Here is a 24,098-nt window from a genome sequence, read left to right as displayed (position 1 = left end):
GACCTAAATTCAGTCTCCAAATTACTCTTAGATTATTTATTTATAAACTGTTAATTTTTACCGTAAACACTCGGGTATTGTTATTTTAAAATATATATTATAAAATATAATTAAATTTAAATTTTATACTTTTAAATTATAGACTGACTTATATAAAATATTAAAATTGATACATTTTATTTATAAGTTAAATTAATTTCATTTTATCAAGACTTAATCAATTTTAAAATAATCTTATAAAATTTTCATAATTAAAACGTAGAAAGCGGTTTGAGTAGGTTTATGTCTTTGGACATAGGAGGCTCCTTTGCTGCATTGGCGGCACAAACCGGTTCTCTTTGTTGACTTATTTTGATACATTTACTTCTATTGTCCCCAGGTGAGGTGAGGAGTGAGGACCATGTCGCTGTTTACAAGTAAAATAAGGAGAAAAAAAATTTGGACTTCTTCTATTTAATAATTTAAATTTTATTTTAATAAAAATAACTTTACAGTTGTCATTTGACACTCTTGCACTTTTCTATAAAACATATTTATTATTTAACCGATAAATTATATTATATATAATGATTTTTTATTTTATTTTTCTTTTATAAGTGTATTTTAAAAACATACTTAAAAAGTAAACCGATATATAGTATATGATACACATAATGAAGCACCAATTGCAAGTTTAGAGCCCTATCCCACCATGGAAAAGGAACATTAAGTTATGAGCTGGAAACCGATATACTTGAGTGTCAAGCAAGAAATGCACATTGCTTCATCCAAGATATTTTTAGATACTAATAATAGAATATGGGATTTGTTTTAGTTTTTACTGCTATGTACATTATTTCACTTATAATATTGAAAAACATAGTTAAATGTTTTATTTTTATAACACTAAGGATTGAAAAAAAATATTTAATAATTTCAAAGACTATTGTAATATATATTAGTCTTTAAAGGACACACTCACCCATAAACAAAAGCAAAAGATGCGATAAAAGTAAAACACCGATCCGTAAAGTTTAGTTGCAAAAAATAGCAAATTCATGGTTAGAATCTTGACGCTTTCTCCCATTTCAGCTGCATAAGGGTCTTTTTATTTAATACATTTAATATTCTTTTTTGGTAGAACATTCAATATGCGTGTAAATTAATTTATTTATAATTGGGTAATTGACTGCTTTTATAAGTAATTGACCTGTTTACTAGCTTTTATAAAAATCTTTCAACATATAATTTTTTAAACATTTTTTAATATAGATATAATAATACATAATAAATAATTTATATTTAATATATTTTATTTAAAATTATAGGATCTAATATATTAATACGTGATAATATTAATTACTACTATAAATTTTTTATTATATATCTTTAGATACATATTATAAAATTCACTTTTTAAAAGTCCAAACATATAAAAACAGAACACCACTCGTGCATTGATCCGATAACGTTTAAAGTTTAAATACATTAATACACTACCTGCCATAATTTTTATTTAATAATCATTAATGCTGTGGAAAAATTTTGTTGACTTAATAGATTTAACATTTTTTAACGTGTATTAAAAGATATATATATATATATATATATATTATAAATAACATTTTTAAATATTATTAATATATTAAATTTATATTTTTATTATATACCTTTGAACACATATCATAACAATGTATTTTAATTACCGAGTAATTATAAACTTACGTGTACACAAAAATATTATTAAAAAAATTTAATTTTGACACCGTATCATATTCCATGAAATTAACCACTCACACGTGGCTAAATGAGTGAAAGGATCAAAGCATATTATTAAGAAATGTATTCAAAATTCTTGTGCGTTTAATGTTTACAAATTTTAAAATTATTAAAAAAAAAATTTATATATTTTTAAAGTAATAAAAAAGATAGCAAAACTAGTGTGTTGAGTGAAAGGACAGAGAATAATATCGAAACAATACACGGGCTGTATTAAACAAATAGGCTCTTGCAACTAAATCCTTGACTTTCGATAGCATCACCATTAAGCAAAGAGAGAGTCTTTGATCTCACTGTCATCAGCTATCATAAAACTTCCACGTGTCTCTGTGTTCTTTTCCTCAATATCATCCAAAAAATGAGAATGAGATGATTTTGAAAATTCAAAGAATTTAAAAGAGAGAAAAGAAACATAGGAGGAAGATTCGAAGGCTTCCCAAATAGATACACGAAACGAATCTCTCCCTTGCTTGCATCAAAACTTCATTATTTTATGGAGGAACTTGGAAGAGTACCGTAACTCTGATACCTCTGTCCTCTTTGCTTGGGTACTCTTTCAGGAGAAATAACGCTTACGCATGTGCGCGCTCTCACACCCAACAACTGCGTAACCCTTCTTCCTTCTTCCTTCTTTTCATTGCTACAATTCAGTATCGGATTCAGTACTCAAATCAAGATCCTTTCTTTCTTCAAGATTCGGTGTTTTTGGGGCCCTGCTTCAATTGGGTTTCCTCCAATTTTCGTAATGCCTCTTCAGTTCCGCTAAATTATTGAATCCCCAATTTGCATTTTTTCCCCTTTTTGTTTATTATTATTGGAAGATGTTTCGCTTCTGAAATGGATTTTGAAGGTGGGCGAGGGTCATTGTTGAGATGTCCTTTTCTTCAAACGGTATGATTATTCGTAGGTTCAGCTTTTCATATATGACGATGATTTCTATGCGTTTGGCTGCGTCTCTGCCGTTGTTTTTTGTGAGTTTGTAGATTCTAAATTTCATTCAAAAGGGATTGCTTGGTAATGCATAGTTGGGATTTGGGCAGTGTACTATATATCAATGCAAAATTATTGGGGTGATTAAATTTTGCTAGTGGGTTTTGGAGAGATCATAGGTGTTTTATTTGTTAATTTTACGGATAATTATTGTTTGTGTTGCGTAATTGTTTGGTTGGTTTTGGTAATAGAAGGGTGAGGATCTCGAGAGGTTGTGGTGATTTGAGTTGTTGCTTGTTGGGAAGTGGTTGTGGTGAATGTTGTTTGTGTAATCTGTTGCATTGCAATGTCTGGGGGAACACCGGTCGGGGGAGGTGGATTTATGAGGCAGAGGCACAGCCAGGGGTATGCCAGCAGTGGTGATGACCTGGAGGATGATGCATGCTCAAGGAACCGTCCCTTTGCGCCTCCTAGTCCTCCACCTAGGACATGGATTGAGATGCTGGAAAACTTTCTCTGGCTTGCTTCTGCTGCTTTCATTCTATACTTTGGCGATCAGCATTCCAATTTGATATATCTGTTGTGCCATGACAACCGAATTAGAAGGTAACAACAGCTTTCAAATTGCACTCTCATGCATAATGGTTTGAAATATATTTATAAACAGCCACTGGTACTTAATTGTCTAAAAGTTCATTATTTCTTTGTTGCTAAAGTACTTATGATTCACGGATAATTGTTATACCAAAGGTGATAGCAGTCAATAGTTTCAAAAGCTTGACTTGGTTAACTTCATGGTCAATTTGGAGGGGTATTGTTGTTAAGGAACATGTTGAATATGTGAATGATATGGGGTTCAATATATATGGAGTTATGCCTCACTGATCATTTGTTGAAGGACTTGCCATAAATCAAGTTCAGAATATTGTGAGTTATGAACATTGGCAGAGGGGCAAGGAACTGAGGACACTGGTCAATAGTGTTTTATCTTCAAGTGTGCTTTCTTACTTAATTGTCATGGCAATGCTTGGTCCAAAATGTGTCATTGGGTTGATCGTGAAGTTATACATTTTACGTGTATAAATGATAGGAAAAGCAAAGATATATTTACTAGCATATGCTTCTCATTCCTAAAATAAAAATCATATTAACCATTTTTTCTATTTAATGGAGGAGAGGGGATGAAATTTATGTGCATGTTCACTTGGAGAAACTCTAGTATTTGGTTAGTTTTCCATTATAATTTATGTACATTTTTTGTTTACATTGGTAACCCTCTAATTGGTTGGAAGCGATTATTACCAGTCACAATACCAGACCATGAGACATGGCATGTATGCAAAAGATTAAATCATCAACCCTGAACAGATAAAGCAGTCCCTACGTCAGAAGCCATAACATGATCCTGTAATTATGATGTGATTCTTGATTAAATCTCATCAACTTCCATTTATTGGCTTGTATGTATCTACCATGGATACATTGAGCTAAACAGTATCCTAACAGATATTTGGAAGTGAAATGATCTATATCTGTTGTACCTGTTTGAAGATATTTAAATTTGGAATATGAAGGAATCTGCAAATTTTAGGGTTGCTGTGGATCCATCAGATTAGATTCTACTACTTGATTCTATACTGGTATCACAATTTTCATGATCTCCTTAATCTTATTGCAGACTGCCTTTATATCTTGGGATGATAGGTATTGGTTTGAATGCATTGATTTTCATATATACAACTATCTTGGCTTGGAGTGTTCGAAGGTTTGATGAAAAATGGGGATTAAAAAAATGGGAAATAACAAGCATCTCTATGTTGCCATTTGCCACGGCATTTGGAATCATCTCTTTTTGCTTGTAAGCATATCCCTTATATGTTATGTCAATCGTATGTTATATCAAGTGTTTCCTTGTTTTGCTGACTCCATATTGCTTGCCTCTCTAGGTTCTCCTTTGCTTTGTGGCCAATATGGAGTTTCTTGACACTCCCTCTTCTGGTATATCAAGTTTTAGATCTGTTGTTATTTTTTACTCCTACCTACCTTCTTTTTCTTTATGTACTGCCAAAAGGTTAAATTGTGCCAACCACCTTATTGCTCTATGTTGTGCAGTTTACACTATTTATGGCTTGCATGGTAGTAATCCCTTACCTCATTTTTGGGACGCTCCGGCCTCCTCAATACGACGAACTGCGTACAGATTGAGCCTCATGATTCAAGTGAGGAATAGTACTGACTTTTCTAACACATATGTCAAGGATTGATTGAGTGGTAGCCGTTGCTATGTGGTTTGAAGTTTTGTCTCCTAGCAGCATGATGTTTCATGTTATGCTTTCCTAAACTGGTCCTAACAGTGAGAACTAAAATTCTTTTCATCCTTACAATTACATTAGGTTAGAGTGATGCTGATGCGGCAGGTCTTAGTTGCTATGAGTTGAGATAGAGGACTTGTGGGTTAAAGTGTTTAGTTCTATCAATTGGAAACCTTCAATTAATGATATCATAATAGCATTTTTTACATTTTCAGTTTTGCATGTTTGCTTAGTGGATAACATCCCTCCATTCCTTTTATTTAGTTTCTTAAATGGCTGCATCCCTTTAAACATATTCATTAGCATTACGCTCTCCATTATTTCCATTTTGCTCACAAAGGCATAACTTTTTTAAAACTTTTTTGACAGATAGAACAATGTATTTTAATTTACACATCCAAATTTTGTTTGCTTTTTAGACGTGCCAGCTCGATTAGTCGAGTATGAAAAATGTGACGAACTTTACAACAGAACTTTATGTGTAAACTACTGTACTTATAACATAAATCAGCTAGGCACACGCTTTATCATGATTCAGGTCACGTTTAAGAAGGGAATGCTTGTTTCTGTCATTGGACTTTCTTTTAAAAAAGCAAATCATATGTACTTCGGTTACTAACCTTACTCTGGTTGATGAGTCAGCAAAATTAAGTTCTATTTACACGAGCTGAGAGCCAGGGCGTGAATGTCAAGGTATTGTTTGGTTTTTTAATTTTTCTTTTCTTCTCATTAAAATTAAAAGTTCCTCAAATTGCCTATCTAGAAGCCCTATTTTTTTAACTTGCTTTTATACTTTAATTTTTTTTCTAAAATGTTTTAAAATAGAAGCGGCGAGGCTCACTTTCTGTGATGAATTTTGCCATCCAATGATTTTTTTTCTTCTGGATCAATTTTAGTCTTCTTGCATGCTGAGAATTAATAGGGTTCATAGCAAACTAACAAACAACAATTATTCATACCAAAGGGTTTAGGCCAGAGAATGAGAAATAAGATATAGCTCAATGTTACACCTTCATTCTTGACCCAAAAAATTCACCTGGGAGAAATAATTTTTGATATTTCTTGCAACTTGTTACCTTTAACAGTGCATTTAAGTATGTAATTTAATTAAATACTTATTCAATAAATTCTCATTATGTGATGGTTTATAACAAATTTTATCATTAAAAAAATTATTGAAATAAGCTGAAAAGAAATAACAGGAGTCATAACTCAAGTTTTTATTATAAGTTCTTCCAGATGCCTCATAAATACTTTGTTTGAAAAAAAAAAAAGGACAGGGAAGAAGAAAGAATTCGTAGAATGGGAGAGAAAGGGACAATAGGAATATTAATGAATGAAAGAAAATGAGATACCCTTTTTTTGGTCAATAAGAGAAGGAGATATCTAGTTTTTGAGGAGCCGAACAAGCTACTTGAGCCTTGATTTGCACTTCGGGCTCCACCGAGCTGAGTTAAAAAGCCTTTTTTTTGTTTTTTAATTCGGGTTGCAAAATAACAGCTTCAAGAAAAATTCATATTCACCTCTTATCCTTAAATAAACTAGGCTAACTGAATCTAATCAAAGAAAAATTCAAATCAGTTTGGATCATAAAACTTCAAAATTAATTTAAGTTTAAAATTTAAACAACCTAAGCCCAATTTTTTAAGGGTATCAATCGAATCAAACCAATTAAACTAACTCATTTTATTAACGTATATAAGAAGAGGTGAGAACTATAAAACAAGAAAATGTTAACAATACATTCTTTTAAACACATTCTTCAGTATATTTCATGTGATTGATCGTTTTTTTAAAAAAAATAAGGTTAAGTAGTTTCAATAAATTAATCATAATTTATAAGATAAGTGTTGTAAAAAACTAACCAATTACGAGAACTGTATGTAAAATTAACATTTCTCATGAAATATTTTAATATTTTATTACTATACCTCTGCATTATAACCAAAAGAAAGTTAAAAATCTTAACAACACATACTAAATAGTTAGAATCCTCTCCTTCCTTGCCTTTCTCTTTATTTTATTTCAATCAAACACTATCTATTCCATATCTCCGGATTAAAAGGAGGGGAAGGGAACATGAGAAATTTAATGGTAAAGACCGAGCCACGCAGAAATGACCACACAACACAAGCACCTCAACCATGTCTTGTCCCCAGAGATGAGAGTGACATCTCTCCACATCAATATCTCCTCCTTCAAAAAGGAAAAGTGGTTTGATCGATCATTCTCATCTTTAGTGCTCAACACATTTGTGCATGCCATTATTGGTATACACTGAATTCTGAAAGTGATTGGCAGAAAAAAATGGAACTGTGTGTGATAGGGAGGCACCGAAAACGACTCTACTTTTGCGGAATGGGATGAGAGCAATAGCTAAATATGAATATGATTGTGACTACTTAAGTCCATCTATGAACTCTTCACCCAACTTCGTCTTGTGACAAATCTCTATATTATGTGAAGGGAGATATAGATTGTAACTTTCTTGACAACGATAGGATTGAATTATGCAGCTTTTTGAGGGATGCACATGGCTTTGCATTGGCTGTGTTGTTAGATTTCTAACACCACAAATAGGTTCAAATGAAACGGACAATTATGAGTATATATGTCATGTTTGGGAAAGTGGTTTGGTTTTCTTGATTGGACCCGCCATTGTTGAATGCTAAAAGGTCACATTTTTCAATTAACCAAGGTAAGCAATATCTTATACATGATATTTTCTTACATCATTTAGATGTAAAGCCAATGAGTACAAGTCAAGGAGTTCAGGTAGAGATCAATTGTAATTAGTAATTTACTTGCACTATTATGTATCACAGAACATCATGATGAACAAATTGTTACCGAAAGTTGGGTTTAATTAATATCATAGTTGAGTAGCCGATCTGTCTTAACCTTTTGATGACTGTGTAAAGTTTTTCGCAGAAAGAGAGAGTTTAGTGGGCCGTTTTTGTTACGTCATATAATTGGAATTATTGTTTCAAATGGGAATATAAAAAGGACATTGTCTGCTTAATGGTCGTGGAGGTTGAAAGATTATACTCCCAAGTAGCTAAAGCCTAAAAGAGCTCTAACATGTGATAGGAGTGTCCAGCTGGAAAGGTAATTCATGTCAAGGATCTTGCATGAGGAATGAAATCCCAGTGATGTGGAAAAGCATGGCACACTCGAGAAACGTATCTTTGCAAATAAGATACTGTGCTGCACTCATTTGCATTTTACTTAAGAACTAGGATACTATTGGAGTAGTAACAGGTTTTGGAATAACTAGCAAGCTAAAAGGTAGCACCTTGTGAAAATACTTCAACTTTTAAGGGCAAATAGGAATTTTAAGGGCACCCTTTTCTTCACGTTTATTAAACACCAGAGTACAAGGTAATAGTGTCAACCCGCAACTTCATTTACAATGGCATTAATTATATGAACGTAGGGATAGCATTGGGAAGGTTATATGATATTGAGGGGGAAAAGAGCAGATGCCACAGTCCCCTTGTCCCTGATGGTAGGACCATTAAATTTGTAATGAGAATGAACTCAACGTGCAGGATCAACAAGAAACCAGCTCAACATAAAAAAAATATGAATACTTAAATTCTATTCATAAATATCTCATTTTTTTAATTTGAAAATCTAATCCGTGATTATTCGAAACAATTTAACACGTTGAAATTAGATATGCTTGGTTAAAATTTTCATTTTCTTACTATAAAAATATTGTCTTATAACTTTAGAGTTTGGCCCATTTTAAGTGATGTTTTAAAGAAATTTTTATATATAAAAAATAGTATAAAAATGAATAAAACTTCTTTTCTAAGTTAAAAATAACTTACCTTTATAAATTTTTACAAAGTTAAATGAGAGAATTTTTTTTAAAAATAAAATATATATAAAAATTATTTCTTATAATACGATTAAACACTGATGTTAACTAGTTAACGCCCTAACAATATTATCTATATTATGGAAAAAAAATATTATACCTTGATGAAACAGCGTTTTCTTTTTTAAATGTTTTAAGTAATAATTGATGTAATAAACTAAAAGACTTTTAAGTTATGAAGTACTCCATTGATATACCATAACATATAATTAAATGGCAATAAGCATTACAGATGGATAAATCAAACACAATTATTATTGCTACACACAGTTAAAGGACCCCCAAATGCAATTAAAAGTAATTATAGAGCTAGAGAAAAGAAATCAAACGGTAAAAGCGTGTGTAGATAGGCTAGTTATGATAATCCAATCAGAATCAGAATAATTTTGAGTGCAGGAAGGAGAAAAGTAAGTAACTCAGCGGTAAACCTTCTAGCATGGCCCATTTCTAATCATATGCAAAGGATGATAGGACGCCCACCAGCACCAGCACCAGCACCAGCCAGCCAGCGATGAGAATCACCAAATTGCCCTTTAGTGGAGTAGGAATAGCGCCATGATGTGTGTGTATGATCATGCAAATGCAGTACAGTGGGTCAAACAAAACACACACCCCGCAACATCTTACATTGAATTATTAAACATATAGTTGGTAGGGAGTTTTTTTTCCTGCAAAGGTGGGCCCATGTTATTTTGTTCTGAATCTTTGTCTGTCACTCTATCCTCCCTTTGTTTGTGTTTGCATTTTGCAATCTTCAACTCAACAGTACCAAAGAGTAGTTGTTGTATTTGTATTGTATTTCACTATTTTGAGTGTTTTGACTTTCCCATTCCCAAACCAAAACCCCTGACTTCAGTCTCCAAACAAACAAACAAACAAAACAATAACTATCTTCCAACCCAAGTTGTCAAATGTTCCTCTTTTCTCCAATTCTCCAATGGACAAAACACCAAGGTGTCATCATTTCTTCTCTCCTCCTTTAATGGTTTTGCTTTGCTTGCTTTAAAAAAAAAAATCAAATTTTCTTTCTCTCTCTCTCTCTCTCGAGTCTTACCCTCTCTTCTTCTAGTTCTCTAGTTGAACACATTCTTATGCTTGGTAGGTTGTGCCGTTGAGGTGATGGGCCCTAAATTCCACTGAAGTTTGATGGTAAGAACCAAAGGGGTCTCTTTACCTCTTTCAGTGCTTCCCCTTTGCCCCCAATTTTGTGCTGTCTCGCATTTAGGTTTTCCCCTCTTTTAACTCACAAGATAAGATTTAGGGCATTTGATTTGACTTGATTCTTGGCAATTTCCGATGTGGAATTTCTGATTTCTAATATTCCACATGGGGTTCCTTCATCGTGCTTTGTGATTGATTGTGTTCCTCCTCCGCTTACCTCGTTGTTGGAGAGAACATGGTTCAAATTTCCTTTTCAAGTCTAAGTTTTCTTACAAGTTAAATTGAACTGGGAAGAACAAAAAGAAGGGGTTTATGGGACTTGATTCTCTCGAATTTCGTGTTGGGTATGGCGTTTGAAGGATAAGGACTTGATTTTTGGTGGTGTTGGTTGTGGTGTTTTCTTTGTCGGAACCGTTGAATTTGAAGAAGGGAAAGATGGACAGAGTTATTCAACCTCCTTTGGTAATTTGCTTGCACCCTTTTCTTTTCCCCCTGTTTTTTTTTTTTTTTCCTCTTTACTAGTTTATATGCCATTTTGAGTTATGATATGAACCAATGCCCTAAGTTGGTTTGACTTTCCTTTTTGAGTGGTCCTTTCTATGGAAAATCGTAGTTTGGTCTTCTATCCATGTCCCTGACCAATTTGTTGACTTTTGCTTTGCCCTTATGTGTGCTGTTTTTTAAAGGGCTTCACAAAATTCTTATCTTGAAAAGTGTTTCAACAATTACCTTTTTGCAGGGGGTTGTGGCGATGAAAGGAACACATTAGTTTAGAGATCGATGCTTGAAGATTCTGGTTGTTTTATTTAGTTCTATTGAATGCCATTACTCAGTGAACATTTCTTCTTTACCCCCTCTATGTTCTGCGTGTTGCATTTGAACCTCCCTGAAAGATGGGCCATCTATAATTTCTCGGTGTCGGTTTCTTTTGTATCACTGAAATGTTCCCATAGGCTTTTGGGCCATAATTATATGAGAAATGATTACAATTAGAATGTATGTTATGATTGGGGTGTTTAGAAGTGGAAATTATTTTGTCTTCTGACATGTACCAGTAACTTCTGAGCCTTGAGGTCTGTGTAGTATGATGTATTTCCATGGATTTGATGCAGGTCTCATACATAAGACCATCAATACATTATCATAAAGTATATACCAACTCTTGCAGTTCAATATTCATCAAAATAACATAAAGCTGATTATAGATTTCATTTCTCATGATTTTAGGTATTGATGATAAGCTTATATATATAGATGACTCTATCTGAACCTGAAAGATCACTCTTACTAATTGATGTTTAAGTTATTGGTGAACAAGATGCTCTGTCTGCTGCCTCTCAAGAGTTATTTGTATTAACCAAGAGATAAATGATGTCCTATGTTTAAGTTTTAGACCATAACTTAACATACTAAATGAAAAAGGGGTGTCCCTTCATTTTAATTATAACTGTTGATAAGCAATTCTTTGTGTACAGGTTGATACAACTGCATGCTTATGCAGAGTAGATACAGGCCTAAAAACTGTCGCTGGAGCAAAGAAGTATGTCCCTGGAACAAAACTCTGTCTTCGGCCTGACATTAAACCATCCATTCACCCAACTAGAAACAAACCATCACGTGGTGACAGAAGCCGCAATCAATCCCCACTACTTCCAGGACTCCCTGATGATCTGGCCATTGCTTGCCTAATCCGAGTCCCTCGGGTGGAACACCGCAAACTTCGGCTAGTCTGCAAGAGATGGTATCGTCTTTTGGTTGGTAACTTCTTTTACTCTCTCCGCAAGAGTCTTGGAATTGCAGAAGAGTGGATATATGTCATTAAGAGAGACCGAGATGGGAAAATATCATGGCATGCTTTCGATCCTGTGTACCAACTGTGGCAGCCCCTGCCACCTGTTCCTAAGGAATATTCTGGAGCTCTTGGTTTTGGCTGTGCCGTTCTCAATGGCTGTCACCTGTACTTGTTTGGTGGGAAGGACCCACTAAAGGGATCCATGAGACGTGTCATATTTTATAGTGCTAGGACAAATAAATGGCACCGTGCCCCAGATATGCTTCGTAGGCGGCACTTCTTCGGCTGCTGTGTCATAAACAATTGTCTGTATGTAGCTGGTGGGGAGAATGAGGGTGTGCACCGGTCCTTGCGATCAGCTGAAGTGTATGATCCCAACAAAAATAGATGGTCATTTATTGCTGATATGAGCACTGCAATGGTGCCTTTCATAGGAGTTGTCTATGATGGAAAGTGGTTCTTGAAAGGACTTGGTTCTCATCGGCAGGTTCTGAGTGAGGTCTACCAGCCAGAGAACGATAGCTGGTACCCTATTTATGATGGAATGGTCGCTGGCTGGAGGAACCCCAGTACTACCCTAAATGGAAAGCTCTATGCGTTAGACTGCAAAGATGGCTGCAAAATTAGGGTTTATGATGAGGTTAGTGATTCATGGAACAAGCATATTGACAGTAAAGTGCATTTGGGTAACTCACGGGCTTTGGAGGCTGCTGCTCTTGTTCCCCTCAATGGGAAACTCTGCATCATCCGGAATAATATGAGCATTTCTCTGGTGGATGTTTCAAAACTTGAAGATTTGAAAGGATCTTCTGCTGAACAGTTGTGGGAAACCATTGCTGGGAAAGGACAGTTCAAGACCTTGGTCACAAATCTGTTGTCTAGCATTGCAGGGAGAAACCGACTCAAAAGTCACATAGTTCACTGTCAAGTTCTTCAAGCTTAGAGGCTGTATAGTTCTGAAAATTTGATAATGAGGTCAGGTCATGAGTTACAGCATCTCATCTTGATGGTATATGTTGGTGAGAAGCTGGACCAACTTTTGCCAGAACACCATGGTGCAGTCTATCTTGCTTTTTGTCTCAAACCCCTGGCATCACAAAAGGTGATACATACATGAGATGTTTTAGTAATCATATAGTGCTACAGATATTGATACATAGTTATTACATTTTGAAAATTTCAGTGGGCTGTTTACCATGTCACATGGTTTATCATTAGCTTGTCTTTTGTGTTGCTGCAACCATTGTATAACATGAAGATGACTGGTGTGTTGGACGGAGGAGAAAAAAATAAGAGTCAGTTTGGTATTCGTATAAAATTGAGGGTGAAAAATTCAAGAAATAGTTTTGAATTTAATTTTTCATTATAAAACTCATCTATGAATTTTCCACCCTCATTTTCTGTAGTAACAGCCAACTGACTATCAACTCTTATTTATGTACAACTCTTCGCATTACATATTATATACAAGCACAAGTTGAATCGAGTTATCGGGTGAAAAGATGGTAGGGTTGCCTTGATGTTTTGTACCATATGATGAGACTCCAGTACCCTGTTTTGATTAAAGTATGCACCCCTCAATCCTTGTTTGGAGTGTGCAAACATTACAAATGTCGTGTTTGGAAAATTTATTATTAGGTTGTATTTGAGCATGATTTTGAATTTAAAAATACAACTTATGCAGAAAATAAAAATAAAAGTTCATTTGGATAAAACCATGACTTTATATAAACTATAATGTAAATATGATATATGTTGCATTGCCAATATAAGTAAGTGCTGCTTTTACAATAAATTCAAGGCTTACTGGTTTATTTTTTAAAAAAATAAAGTGGGGGGCTTTAGGCTGGTGGGTGGTTTAACCCCCATTTCTACACGCCTCAACACAGCTGGCATGTAACGACGTGTGTGGAAGCAGAACTTACTCAGCCATTGGATGTGCAAAGTGATGTATAAGGTTAGATGCTTAATTGCATGTTTTTTTTTTTTTTTGTTTTATGTTTACTGACCAATTTACGTTAGTTAATTTTAACGTTGTTTGTTATAGTTTCTGGGTTGAATTTACGTTTCCTATCTCTTTAACTTAAATTTCTAATCAAGTCAGGTTAGGTTAAATAGTCTCAACGTCGATTATTAATAAGAGGATCATATGCCTTGCACGTGTATTCATTAATAGCTTTTCGCTCATTTGTCCTTCTAGCATTTTTTTTTCTGGGTTGAGCTTAAATCTTTCCTCGAGGACTGCTTGTGATTAGCTATGTTTGCAATGTATTGTATGCAAAAAGGAGCATTTCAGGTGAGATCGCAAGAACAAAGAAGTTAATCTTTGCCAAGCAATCGTACAAATATAATAGAAAATTCTAGGAAGCCCTAATACCCTAATGCCCAAAATTTATATACAATTGTTTAGGCATTTTGTTACATACTATTTTTTAATCAATAATAAAGTTTACTTTACTATCTTAAGATGAAACATTGACAATAAAAATATCTTGGAATTAAAGAACTGAACTTCAACTTTGTCTTAGTGTCATAAGAAGTTGGAGTTTTATGAGATGTGTGTATCTGCTATACATTATTGAAGTGATAAAAAAAATGTTCAGGACACATTTTATAATTGGTTAATTTTTTTTTAATTGTTAAAGTATATATTTAGTTATAGGAAAAAACAAAAGTATACATTTGGTAAATTGATCATTTTTTCAAAATTTTTTAAATATTTTTAAAAATTGACCAATTATAAAGAGTGCGGTGTTTGTGAGGTGATTTTTATGTAGTTTTTAATTTATTTTATTTTGATTTTTTTCCTTTCTAAAAGAAAAAGGTTGAGAACTTCAACATAAAAATCATATAAATAATTATAAAACCTTCTTACCTTTTATTTATACAGTTTTTTATAAGTATTAAATAGAGAAGATAAAAATATGTTTATCTTTTTATGGATGATTTTTCAAGGACAAAATTTACATTTTTTTTAAGTGTTTATTAACTAAAATAATTTTTTTTTAATAAATCGTTTGTATTTAATATTATTACAAATATTGAGATAAACCATAAATTTTGATTGACAAAAAAAAATGCTAAAAATATTAAAAATTTGAAATTGTTTTATCCACGCACTTAATAACACTTGTTAAAAAAATATTAAATATATTGTATTAAATACTTTAAATTACCATAAAAGTATGTATTGAATTTATTTTATGATTTTAAAATAATAAATATTTATATTTTTAATAAAAACTTCCTAGTTGAACCTGTTAACACGCTAAGCATACATTAAAAATTTTATTTCATGTAATAATCATTTCTTCTATCCCATATTAGATGTCATTAGGACCATTTTTTATATTATTTTTTATTTTAGAATATTAAAAAATATTAATTATTTTTTAATAGTATCCTTGTTATTAGAGATAGTTTTCGTCAACCAATTACCATAATAACTTTAATGGCACTCTACAAGTGTATTTGATGACACAGGCTTATTATTATTATTATTATTATTATTAAGTAGTAGAGTTATTTAGTAAACTAAAAATAAAAGGAGTTTTTATTATTTAAAGGTTAACTTATGAAACTTTATTCCAAGTAACATTTAGTTTATTATAAATTGGCTTCATTTTTTTTTCATTTTTATTCTTCACATTTACACAATTTACACTAACAAAATAACCTTAATACTTCCTTTTTATGGTCAGCTAACATATTTCAATTTGCTATTCAATTAATTTCACGAAACAACTTTAATGCGTTCATATAAACTACAAGTTGTCAACTATTTTTTTATTAAAATTTGCATCAATTAACTACTATAATAACTTTAATACTTTTAAAAGGGTATTTTAGTAACTTTAATTTATTTTACCACTGTAATTGGCAACACTAATATTTTTTAAAGATTTATATATTGGTACTTAGTGAGATCGAAAATAAGACGAAATAAATACTTTGTTAAGTAGTATAATTTTTGTAATGCATGATTAAGGATACAATAAAAAAATTATTAAAAGTTGTAGTATTTAATATCATCAATACAACAAAATGTGTGATTTTTATAAATTTTAATAAAAAATTATTACACATTATTTTTATTGTGTGTCTTAAACACTCATGAAAAAAATTGTATTAAATGTATAATGAGAACTTGAACAAGTTTGTCAAGGTCAAGTGTCACCACTTATCAATGAGTCAGATTTTTAGTATTCACTTTTCATTGAAGACTAGGTCAAATTTTTAGTCTATCGTTCAAATAGAAAAAATAAATAAATTTCTACCGTTTATTTTTTAAAATTAAAAGAATAAGAAAATATAGAAAGAAAAAGTAAACATAAATTTGAATGCAGCATCCAGTGTGTGATTAGTCGGGAACTTCAAGCGTCCTCTCTCAGTTTGCGTGTATATGGATCAGTGTGTAATCAGCTCATGCGCCCAAAAAATTATAAAATCTTGCACTGATTAACTTAAAAAGTACACTTTTCTTAACTTTAATATTTAGAGTTTAATTTAAATATTCAAAAATAAAACTTTTTTAAATTTTGAATGATATTTTTTTAATAACAAATTATTACTTATGCTTAAACTGAGCTATATCAAACCCGAAAAAAACATGTACATCTTGAACAGAGCAAAATAATTTTGAATCTTAGTTAAAAATTAAAATCTGTATAAAAAATGCATTACGAGAATAAGAGGGAAAGGAAGCGGTTAGTTGATTATAAATTGTGGAAGGAAGGAGGAATATTTAGTTAGGGTAAGTGGCAATACTACCTCTTCTGGTTCCACGCCAACATTTAATTCATGCTCAGACTCTCACCTTTCCCACGAATACCAGATTGCCACGTGTCGAAAAGGGTCCCACTACGGAAAAGATATTTCACGTCTCTGCTTCGATACACGTCACCCCCGGAAATGGACCCCACCCTCCACTTTCGGAAAACAAAGCATTTCCCTTCTTAATTCCCAACCACTCTGCTCTCTCTTCTCAACCCCACTTCACGCTCACCATGCCTTAAGCTTCTACTGTATAAACACACACTCGTTCTTTGCTTTTTACTATTCCCCTTCTTCACTGCTACTAACAACCATGCCATGGTCTCATGCTTCTCCCGAGTTCACTCACAACCCAACTCATTCTTCTCACTCACGTTACGTCCCTCCACAATACAGAAATAACAACATTCCAACTTCTTTTCCTTTCTCCCATGATTCTACCCGTTGCGCCTTCAACCGTTCTGCCTCCAGGACACGTGGCCGTGGCGGTTCAACTGCCAGGAGGTTTTCCCGCCCGGAACAGCCGCGTCATAATGATATTTCTTACTGGAACGGCCGCTGCCCCTTCGATGAAGCTGAGGTGGCCGGCCAAGTCCAAAGCGGCGATGCTATCAACTTTGACGCTTACGAATCGGTGCCGGTGGAGGCGAGTGGGAAGAACGTGCCCCCGCCGGTGAATGCCTTCGATGAAACCGACTTGGACGAAGGTTTGAAGAGGAACATCGAGAGATGCAAGTACGTTAAACCCACGCCAGTTCAGCGTCACGCGATTCCCATTGCCATTGCGGGTCGTGACTTGATGGCGTGCGCGCAGACAGGGTCGGGTAAAACGGCGGCGTTTTGCTTTCCCATTATATCGGGGATTCTGAAGGGTCGTTCCGGTTCTGGGTTTTCGGCAATGCCTCGTGGTGGCTTAGTTGCATACCCTACTGCGCTTATTTTGTCTCCTACGAGGGAGTTGTCGTGCCAGGTTTATTCTTTTGCTGATTTATTTATGCCCTTAGGTTTTCTCTGAAAATAAAAATAAAAATAAAATAATCCAAAATTACTTGTAATATATTTTCGTTTTGTAGATACGAGATGAAGCGAACAAGTTTGCATATCAAACAGGAGTGAAAGTTGTGGTGGCTTATGGTGGGGCTTCCATTACTCAACAGGTGTGTGTTTTGAACTACACCTGTTGTTCTCTTATTTATTTTCAAAATAAATGAATCGTTGGTTGAAATTTAATGTTGGAAACTGAAAACAGCTACGGCATTTGGAGAAGGGTGTTGATATATTGGTTGCAACTCCTGGGCGATTGGTTGATATTATTGAGAGGGAAAGGGTTTCATTGAAGAGGATAAAATATCTTGCTTTGGATGAGGCAGATCGTATGTTGGACATGGGGTTTGAGCATCAAATACGCAAGATTGTGGAGCAAATGCACATGCCTCCACCGGGTGTTAGACAAACTATGCTTTTTAGTGCTACCTTTCCTAATGATATACAGGTGAATTCACTGTTGCGTTGCCCTTGTCTTAGAGGGTGTTGATATTTTTAATGTAGTACATGCTTTAATATGAGCTTACGTTTATTTCCCTCTTTCAATTATTCACTAATGTTTCAGAAGCTTGCATCTGATTTTCTATCCAACTACATATTCCTGGCTGTTGGAAGGGTTGGTTCGAGCACTGAGTTGATCGAACAAAGGATTGAACTTGTGCAAGATACGGAAAAGAGAAACCATCTTGTTGATATTCTGCGTAGTCAAAAGGCGCATGGAGCCAATGGGAAGGTAGGTGGTAATGCATTTATTGGATAAGTGATGTTTTAATCTACTGTTGTTGCTCGAATGCTAGTTTTGCAGGTCATATATGTATGCTGGATAATTTTTTTAATGTAATTTTTTTCCGCAATGCAGCATTCTCTAACTCTTGTATTTGTTGAAACAAAGAAAGGAGCTGATGCTTTAGAAAACTGGTTGTCGAGATGTGGGTTTCCAGCCACTACAATACATGGTGATAAAGTTCAAATGGTTAGTTGGATTTATCTGTTATGTTGCACTTGCTACTGTTAAAAAAATGGGGCTTGTTATTTAGTTGTATCAATGAGATGAATGTCAGTTCTTGAATATCAACGGGTTGTTTTTATCTTCTAAATTTTTATCTAGTAACTTCTTGCTTTATTGTATATTTTAGGAGAGGGAACGGGCTTTAAGGTCTTTCAAATCTGGTTCGACTCCAATTTTGGTGGCCACTGATGTTGCTTCCCGAGGATTGGATATCCCACATGTGGCTCATGTTATCAACTTTGACTTGCCTAGAGACATTGATGACTATGTACATAGGATTGGAAGAACAGGCCGTGCAGGTAAATCTGGTTTAGCCACTGCGTTCTTCAGCAGCAAGAACACTCCTCTTGCAAAGGCACTTGTTGGACTCTTGCAGGAAGCAAACCAGGAAGTTCCATCTTGGTTCAGCCAATACACTGAGAGTTCATTTTTTAGTGGTCGTAGCCATGGGCCTAGGCGATATAATAGTGGCAATTATGGTGGTCGTGACTTCAGAAATGTGACTGAACCTGAGGTGGAGAGTTACAACTACAGTACTTGTGACAATGCGGATTCTGCTGTGGATTCTTACCTTGATGGTGTCAAAAACTCTCACACTGATTCATCTCTTGACAACATCACTAATACAGCTTCTGAGTGCAGCTATCAACATACTAATGATAATTCTGATTTCTATGGAGGTGGAAAGGTTGAAGATGGACCATGTGGTTATACATCTATTGTTGCTACAGGATGGGAATAGGCTTCAAGCCTCGCTCGTTGCATCCTTTTCTACTGTGGAGGCGTACCGTATCATTACGTAAAAGAAATGTTGAAAAGGAAATTGCCAGTTATCTTTGTTTGGGAGTTTAGTATTTGTAGACTTCCGAACGTGTTGAATTTTCTTTTGCCTAAGCCTCTTTTTTGGATTCCAAACAATAATAGGATATATAAGCACGATTTATGAAGTTGTGGACTGGACTTTCGTTATTAGTAATTTAATATCTTCTTTTTATTGCTGGAGTTGTTGCAAGAAAAAAAAAGAATCAATTTATTTTATTACATGCCATTGTGAAGCACATTTTCAATACTCTTCTAGTATATATTCTTTTTGTAATAATTTTTCTTTATTTATCACTTGCATTTTTTCTTCATTTTAGAAAATTTTAGATCAAGGAAAAATAATATATGAATTTTTTATTTTTTTGGTTTGGTATGATTTTTTGTTTGAATTTGTTTTATAAATTAACTTTTTATTTTAATTTGGTCTTATATATCAATTGTAATCAATTTTTGCCACATGAAATTGTCTTTTTTTTAATTGTGATCGTGGGTTTCCGGTGGTTTTCCTTCAAACAAAAATTATCTTTAGAAATGATGTTTAAACCAAAAAATTGTGACAATTGAAAAAGTCTTTTATTAACTTTTAACTTTAGTTTAAGCATCTATAAATAGAATATTTTTATAAAAAAATTTATGTGTTTATTGTATTAAAATTATAAAAGTACAATAAATATTTTTTAATTTTTTTATTATTATTAATTGTTTGCTGTAAAATCTTAACCCAACTTGGTTTCTAAATTTAAAATTTTTTGTTTATTTTATTTGTCTTGTTTTCTTTAAATTTTGCTTTTATAAAATTCATTGCTTTTTTGTTATTTTAATTTGGTCTTACTAATCAATTGTAATAATTTTTTTATCATAAGAAATTATAATCTTGTTGTCAATTGTGATAAAAGATTGTTTCTAACTTAATTTGTTATCTTGAGTTCAAATTTTAAAAAATACAGTTGTATTAAAATTTAGAAAAAGATGGTTGTGATCTTAAAAAAAAAATATTATGACAATTGTAAACTTAGTACCATAATTGTGACTTATACAAAGTCTTATCCTGACTTAATTTCTAAATTTATACTATAAGCTTTGATCTATTTACTTGTCTTGGAACATTTTTAAGGCTTAACCTGCTATTTAAAAGCTTTAATTTGATCTACAAACTTATTTAAAATTTTATTTTATAATGAAATTTTGTTAACTTGAATTCATAGAATTAAATTTAAGCATTTAAAAAAATTATTGTTTTTTTTAAATATAACATTTATTATGCTTTTTCATTCTCAAAATAATAAACTTTTTGAATATAAAATTTTACCACTTAAATTTATCTTTACTTAGTTTTTAGGACTGAATTTAACAATTTTTTTTTTTAATAACTCCCTTCAAATAGGTTGAAAAAAAATCATCCTTAACTAAAGTAATTAACCTAAACTTATATATAGATAAATACACTTAAACTTTAAATAGATTAAATATATAATTTCAAAGTATTATATATTAATAATAATAAGTGGGGTTAAACATTGAAATAACGACAAACAAGTTAAAAACACGGTATTGTTATTTATACTTTTGAGGCATAAATTTAATATTTAAATATTATTATACGGTAAATATTTTCCTTTAGTCCTCTAAAAAAATTATTTAACTGTATCATGAATGTCGGAAATACATCGTCAGTTAAAACATTATTTCATTCGAAAATGAATCCATGTTTTCTTTTACATTTTGCATGGAAAACAAGTAAAAAAAACTTTATCAACTCAAGTTGAGTATTCTCAGCTAAGGCCAAACAAAGACAAAATATAGAAGACATTGATTGCAAAATAAATCATTGTCTATGGAATCAACAAAACTTTAAACAAACAACCTGGGTGAAATTGTCAAATATGTAAGCAAAAACAAAATCTGCAAAACCAAAAATTTGCACCGCAAATTAGTCTCCTCTTCCTAAACAAAAAACCAATACCAACAAATCCCGTGGAAAGAATCAGCAGTCACATCCACATGTTGTTTAAACTTGTTCATTTTCTACAAGTATCCTCTTGCAAGCTTCATAGCACATGAAAGAAATGCCAGCAGCAGGAACTAGTTTTAAGCAACTTGGTCCCAAACCTCTGTACAGACCCAGAAGCCCTTCCTTTTCTAGTATACTAATGAGGGCATGTAGCATGTTGCTGTATTGTCTTCCATTTAAAGCCCCAGCTTGCATGTGCTTACGAGCCACTTCAAGTGGAAATGTTGCACCACCTGAAATTGCACCAGCAGCTGATCCAATTAGAAGGGTCATCACATTCCCAACGTCTTCCTTATTGAACACTTTCTTGTAAGCTTTTCTAAGTGCATCATAAGCAAGGTAGTTTGAAGCAGCATAAGGTATCACACCAATTAGACTAGGTGTTAGGCCTCTGTACAGTTCTGCAGGACCTTCCTCTTGAACAATTCTTACAAATGCATCGAGTAAGTTCTTGTACACCCCTCTCTGCAATTCATGTAATGAGATAAATTTGCATCACTTGGAGCATAAATGAGGGCAAGATCATAATGTTTCTGTGAGTGCATACCTGAACAGTGAGACGAGTTTTGAGTAGTTCAAGAGGGTATGTACACAGGGTAGAGCTAACTCCAGCAACAGCACCAGCAATTGATGAGGGAGGAATTGGGATTTTTGGCTGTTCTCCAGGTTTAGGAGATAATTGATTCTTGACAGTATCATACGCAAATAACTGCATGTTCCATCAGATGTTATTAACGCATGTAATGAAGTTTAAGGCTACATAATGAAGTGCTAGACTACTTGATCAAGGTAGAATGAACGGTGGACTGATAATTTTACTATCTGACCCAACAATGAAGTGAAATAGTGATGAATAAAATGCAAAATATACACCTGTCTCTAAATATGCATACCTATCAATCAGATATTGAGAGAAAGAAAAGAGGAAGGAAAAAAAAATCCGAAGGAACAGGGTATACAGTAACTCTAATTATTTCAGAAATAAATTATGTTATCATGTTTTTTGGGTCACCATGTTATCGTGTGTGTTAAACCATAGGTCCAGAACAGTCCAAGCCCATTTCTTAGTTCATTTATTTTAAAGTTAAGTAGAAGCAATTAGAAACGTAAATAGAATGTCTCAAAATTAATCTTAATTAAAAAAATTTATTGAAACGTGTTTTTTTAATTAAAGAGTACGCAAATTAATTCTAATTGTAAATCAAACGGACACTCGGTTACTGTCCAGCTAACTAAGCTATAATTTAATCTATTATAGATAAGAAACTGATGAATCAAGTGATTCCAAGTAATTGAAATGTGAGATAAAAAAATATATCCAAAAACTGAAATCTAGGATTCAAAAACATCATGACTACTCACCTCAATGGCCTTGCTTGGTGCAACTCGGATAATGTTGACAAAATTACCTGTGAACAAGCCCTTCCACCCATCAGTCTCCATAATAGATTGAAACACTTGGATTGTGTTATGCCCACAGCTTCCCACCATCAAATGGGTCCTTATGGTCTCCAACGGTGCCACGGCAGTTCTTGACACTGCACCCGCAATAGCCCCACTTATCAACTTTCTCAATGATGGATTCCCAATCTTAAATTTCAATTTAAACCCCTTTATCTCTTTTCCCTTCTTCATGCCAAGTCCTTCTTCATCAGCTTCAAATGTCTCACCATTCAATAGTCCTTCACCCCCCTTAGTACTAAATCCAGCTTCAGTCAATAAAACGTATTTCATGGAAGAATTAACCAAAGCAAGTTTCTTGCCAGTGTCTCTAGTACTAGCAGCTGTTGGAGGATTTGGTGAAATCCCAAATCCAAATCCTGCTTGACCAACACTTGCAAATAAGCCAGTTGGATGAACATTACCCTTATGTGAACCCCATGCAAACTTTATTCCAGAACTACTTATTACTACATCATTGTAACCAGATTCAACTCCTTGCACGTGCAACTCACCTCTAACCATCGAACCTGAGCTCCAGAACATGTTATTTCCTCTAACTTTTCAATACCAATATCCAATGTTCACCCGTTAAGAATCGAAGCTTTGGAAGTTTTTAAAGGTTAGAGATGGTTAAGGAACGAATGGGCAAGCTAGAATAGTAGAATATGCGATATAGCAGAAGAAGATAACATAAACCAAATTAGCTAAAAACGAGCAATTCAACAGGAACAATGACAGACCAAACCAAAAAAGGTATCAAATTGGTGGATAAAGATAAAGTTGAGAATATTATTTAGGTGGAGAATTTTGACGAAGAACACAAGCTAGAACCTCCGTCTCTATCTCTTTTCTGCCTCCGCAAAGAAGACAAAGAAGAGAGAGAAAGAGATGGTGTAGTTTGCAATGTTATGCTTAACTTGTATGAGAGCCAAAACAAATTCAGATTTATTATTTATTTTAAATAATATACCAAAATCTCTTTTTGAATAAACTGAATTATCCATTTCTTTTTTGTTGGGTTTAGGCCATCGTTGGCCACAAAAGTTGGATAAAAATGATGCAACTCAAAGGCAAAACAACTAACACTAAAGAGTCACGACCTTGTTTGTCTGTCCACAAGGAATCAGCATAAATATTTTTGTCGCGACTCTTTGGTC

The 24,098-nt window shown here is 33.4% G+C and overlaps 4 protein-coding genes across 6 annotated transcripts; 3 read left to right on the top strand and 1 right to left on the bottom strand.

Annotated features, from left to right (window-relative positions):
• The first annotated feature begins 2,158 nt into the window (after positions 1-2,158).
• On the top strand, positions 2,159-5,211 carry LOC113847618. The gene is made up of 4 exons (XM_027476838.1): positions 2,159-3,294; positions 4,367-4,546; positions 4,635-4,686; positions 4,801-5,211. The coding sequence occupies exons 1-4, from the start codon at positions 3,035-3,037 to the stop codon at positions 4,891-4,893; spliced, it is 585 nt and encodes a 194-aa protein (XP_027332639.1). The 5' UTR covers positions 2,159-3,034; the 3' UTR covers positions 4,894-5,211.
• A 4,130-nt stretch (positions 5,212-9,341) lies between these two features.
• LOC113846448 (F-box/kelch-repeat protein At1g55270-like) lies at positions 9,342-13,658 on the top strand. Of its 3 annotated transcripts, XM_027474741.1 has the most exons (3): positions 9,664-9,840; positions 9,989-10,509; positions 11,523-13,658. In XM_027474741.1, exons 2-3 carry the CDS (start codon positions 10,483-10,485, stop codon positions 12,780-12,782), a joined length of 1,287 nt encoding a protein of 428 aa, XP_027330542.1. In that variant the 5' UTR covers positions 9,664-9,840; positions 9,989-10,482; the 3' UTR covers positions 12,783-13,658. The 3 variants fall into 3 exon arrangements, with proteins under 3 accessions (XP_027330541.1, XP_027330542.1, XP_027330543.1); XM_027474740.1 differs by having other exon boundaries at positions 9,342-10,509; XM_027474742.1 differs by having other exon boundaries at positions 9,664-10,035.
• A 3,110-nt stretch (positions 13,659-16,768) lies between these two features.
• Positions 16,769-19,800, top strand: LOC113846996 (DEAD-box ATP-dependent RNA helicase 52-like). Its single transcript, XM_027475809.1, has 6 exons — positions 16,769-17,582; positions 17,686-17,769; positions 17,862-18,104; positions 18,222-18,389; positions 18,516-18,629; positions 18,793-19,800. The coding sequence occupies exons 1-6, from the start codon at positions 16,926-16,928 to the stop codon at positions 19,405-19,407; spliced, it is 1,881 nt and encodes a 626-aa protein (XP_027331610.1). The 5' UTR covers positions 16,769-16,925; the 3' UTR covers positions 19,408-19,800.
• Positions 19,801-21,156: 1,356 nt separating this feature from the next.
• LOC113847494 (adenine nucleotide transporter BT1, chloroplastic/mitochondrial-like) lies at positions 21,157-23,870 on the bottom strand. The gene is made up of 3 exons (XM_027476645.1): positions 22,861-23,870; positions 22,046-22,207; positions 21,157-21,963 (listed from the first exon to the last, which is right to left on the bottom strand). The coding sequence occupies exons 1-3, from the start codon at positions 23,482-23,484 to the stop codon at positions 21,496-21,498; spliced, it is 1,254 nt and encodes a 417-aa protein (XP_027332446.1). The 5' UTR covers positions 23,485-23,870; the 3' UTR covers positions 21,157-21,495.
• Between the last annotated feature and the right edge of the window lie 228 nt (positions 23,871-24,098).

The sequence above is a fragment of the Abrus precatorius genome, unplaced genomic scaffold, assembly GCF_003935025.1.
Source record: "Abrus precatorius isolate BTA unplaced genomic scaffold, Abrus_2018 Scaffold8, whole genome shotgun sequence".
NCBI lineage: Eukaryota > Viridiplantae > Streptophyta > Magnoliopsida > Fabales > Fabaceae > Abrus > Abrus precatorius.
The sequence above is the reverse complement of the archived record's forward strand: the minus strand, read 5'-3'. Positions and strand labels throughout refer to the sequence as shown.

Coding starts and splice junctions, on each gene's coding strand:
- LOC113847618 (XM_027476838.1), top strand. CDS start 3,035: ATGTCTGGGGGAACACCGGTCGGGGGAGGTGGATTTATGAGGCAGAGG. Junction 3,295..4,366: donor CATGACAACCGAATTAGAAG/GTAACAACAGCT, acceptor ATCTTATTGCAG/ACTGCCTTTATATCTTGGGA. Junction 4,687..4,800: donor TCTTGACACTCCCTCTTCTG/GTATATCAAGTT, acceptor TATGTTGTGCAG/TTTACACTATTTATGGCTTG.
- LOC113846448 (XM_027474740.1), top strand. CDS start 10,483: ATGGACAGAGTTATTCAACCTCCTTTG. Junction 10,510..11,522: donor GAGTTATTCAACCTCCTTTG/GTAATTTGCTTG, acceptor CTTTGTGTACAG/GTTGATACAACTGCATGCTT.
- LOC113846996 (XM_027475809.1), top strand. CDS start 16,926: ATGCCATGGTCTCATGCTTCTCCCGAGTTCACTCACAACCCAACTCAT. Junction 18,105..18,221: donor CCTTTCCTAATGATATACAG/GTGAATTCACTG, acceptor CTAATGTTTCAG/AAGCTTGCATCTGATTTTCT. Junction 18,390..18,515: donor CGCATGGAGCCAATGGGAAG/GTAGGTGGTAAT, acceptor TCCGCAATGCAG/CATTCTCTAACTCTTGTATT.
- LOC113847494 (XM_027476645.1), bottom strand. CDS start 23,484: ATGTTCTGGAGCTCAGGTTCGATGGTTAGAGGTGAGTTGCACGTGCAA. Junction 22,208..22,860: donor CACCAAGCAAGGCCATTGAG/GTGAGTAGTCAT, acceptor TGGAACATGCAG/TTATTTGCGTATGATACTGT. Junction 21,964..22,045: donor AAACTCGTCTCACTGTTCAG/GTATGCACTCAC, acceptor CATGAATTGCAG/AGAGGGGTGTACAAGAACTT.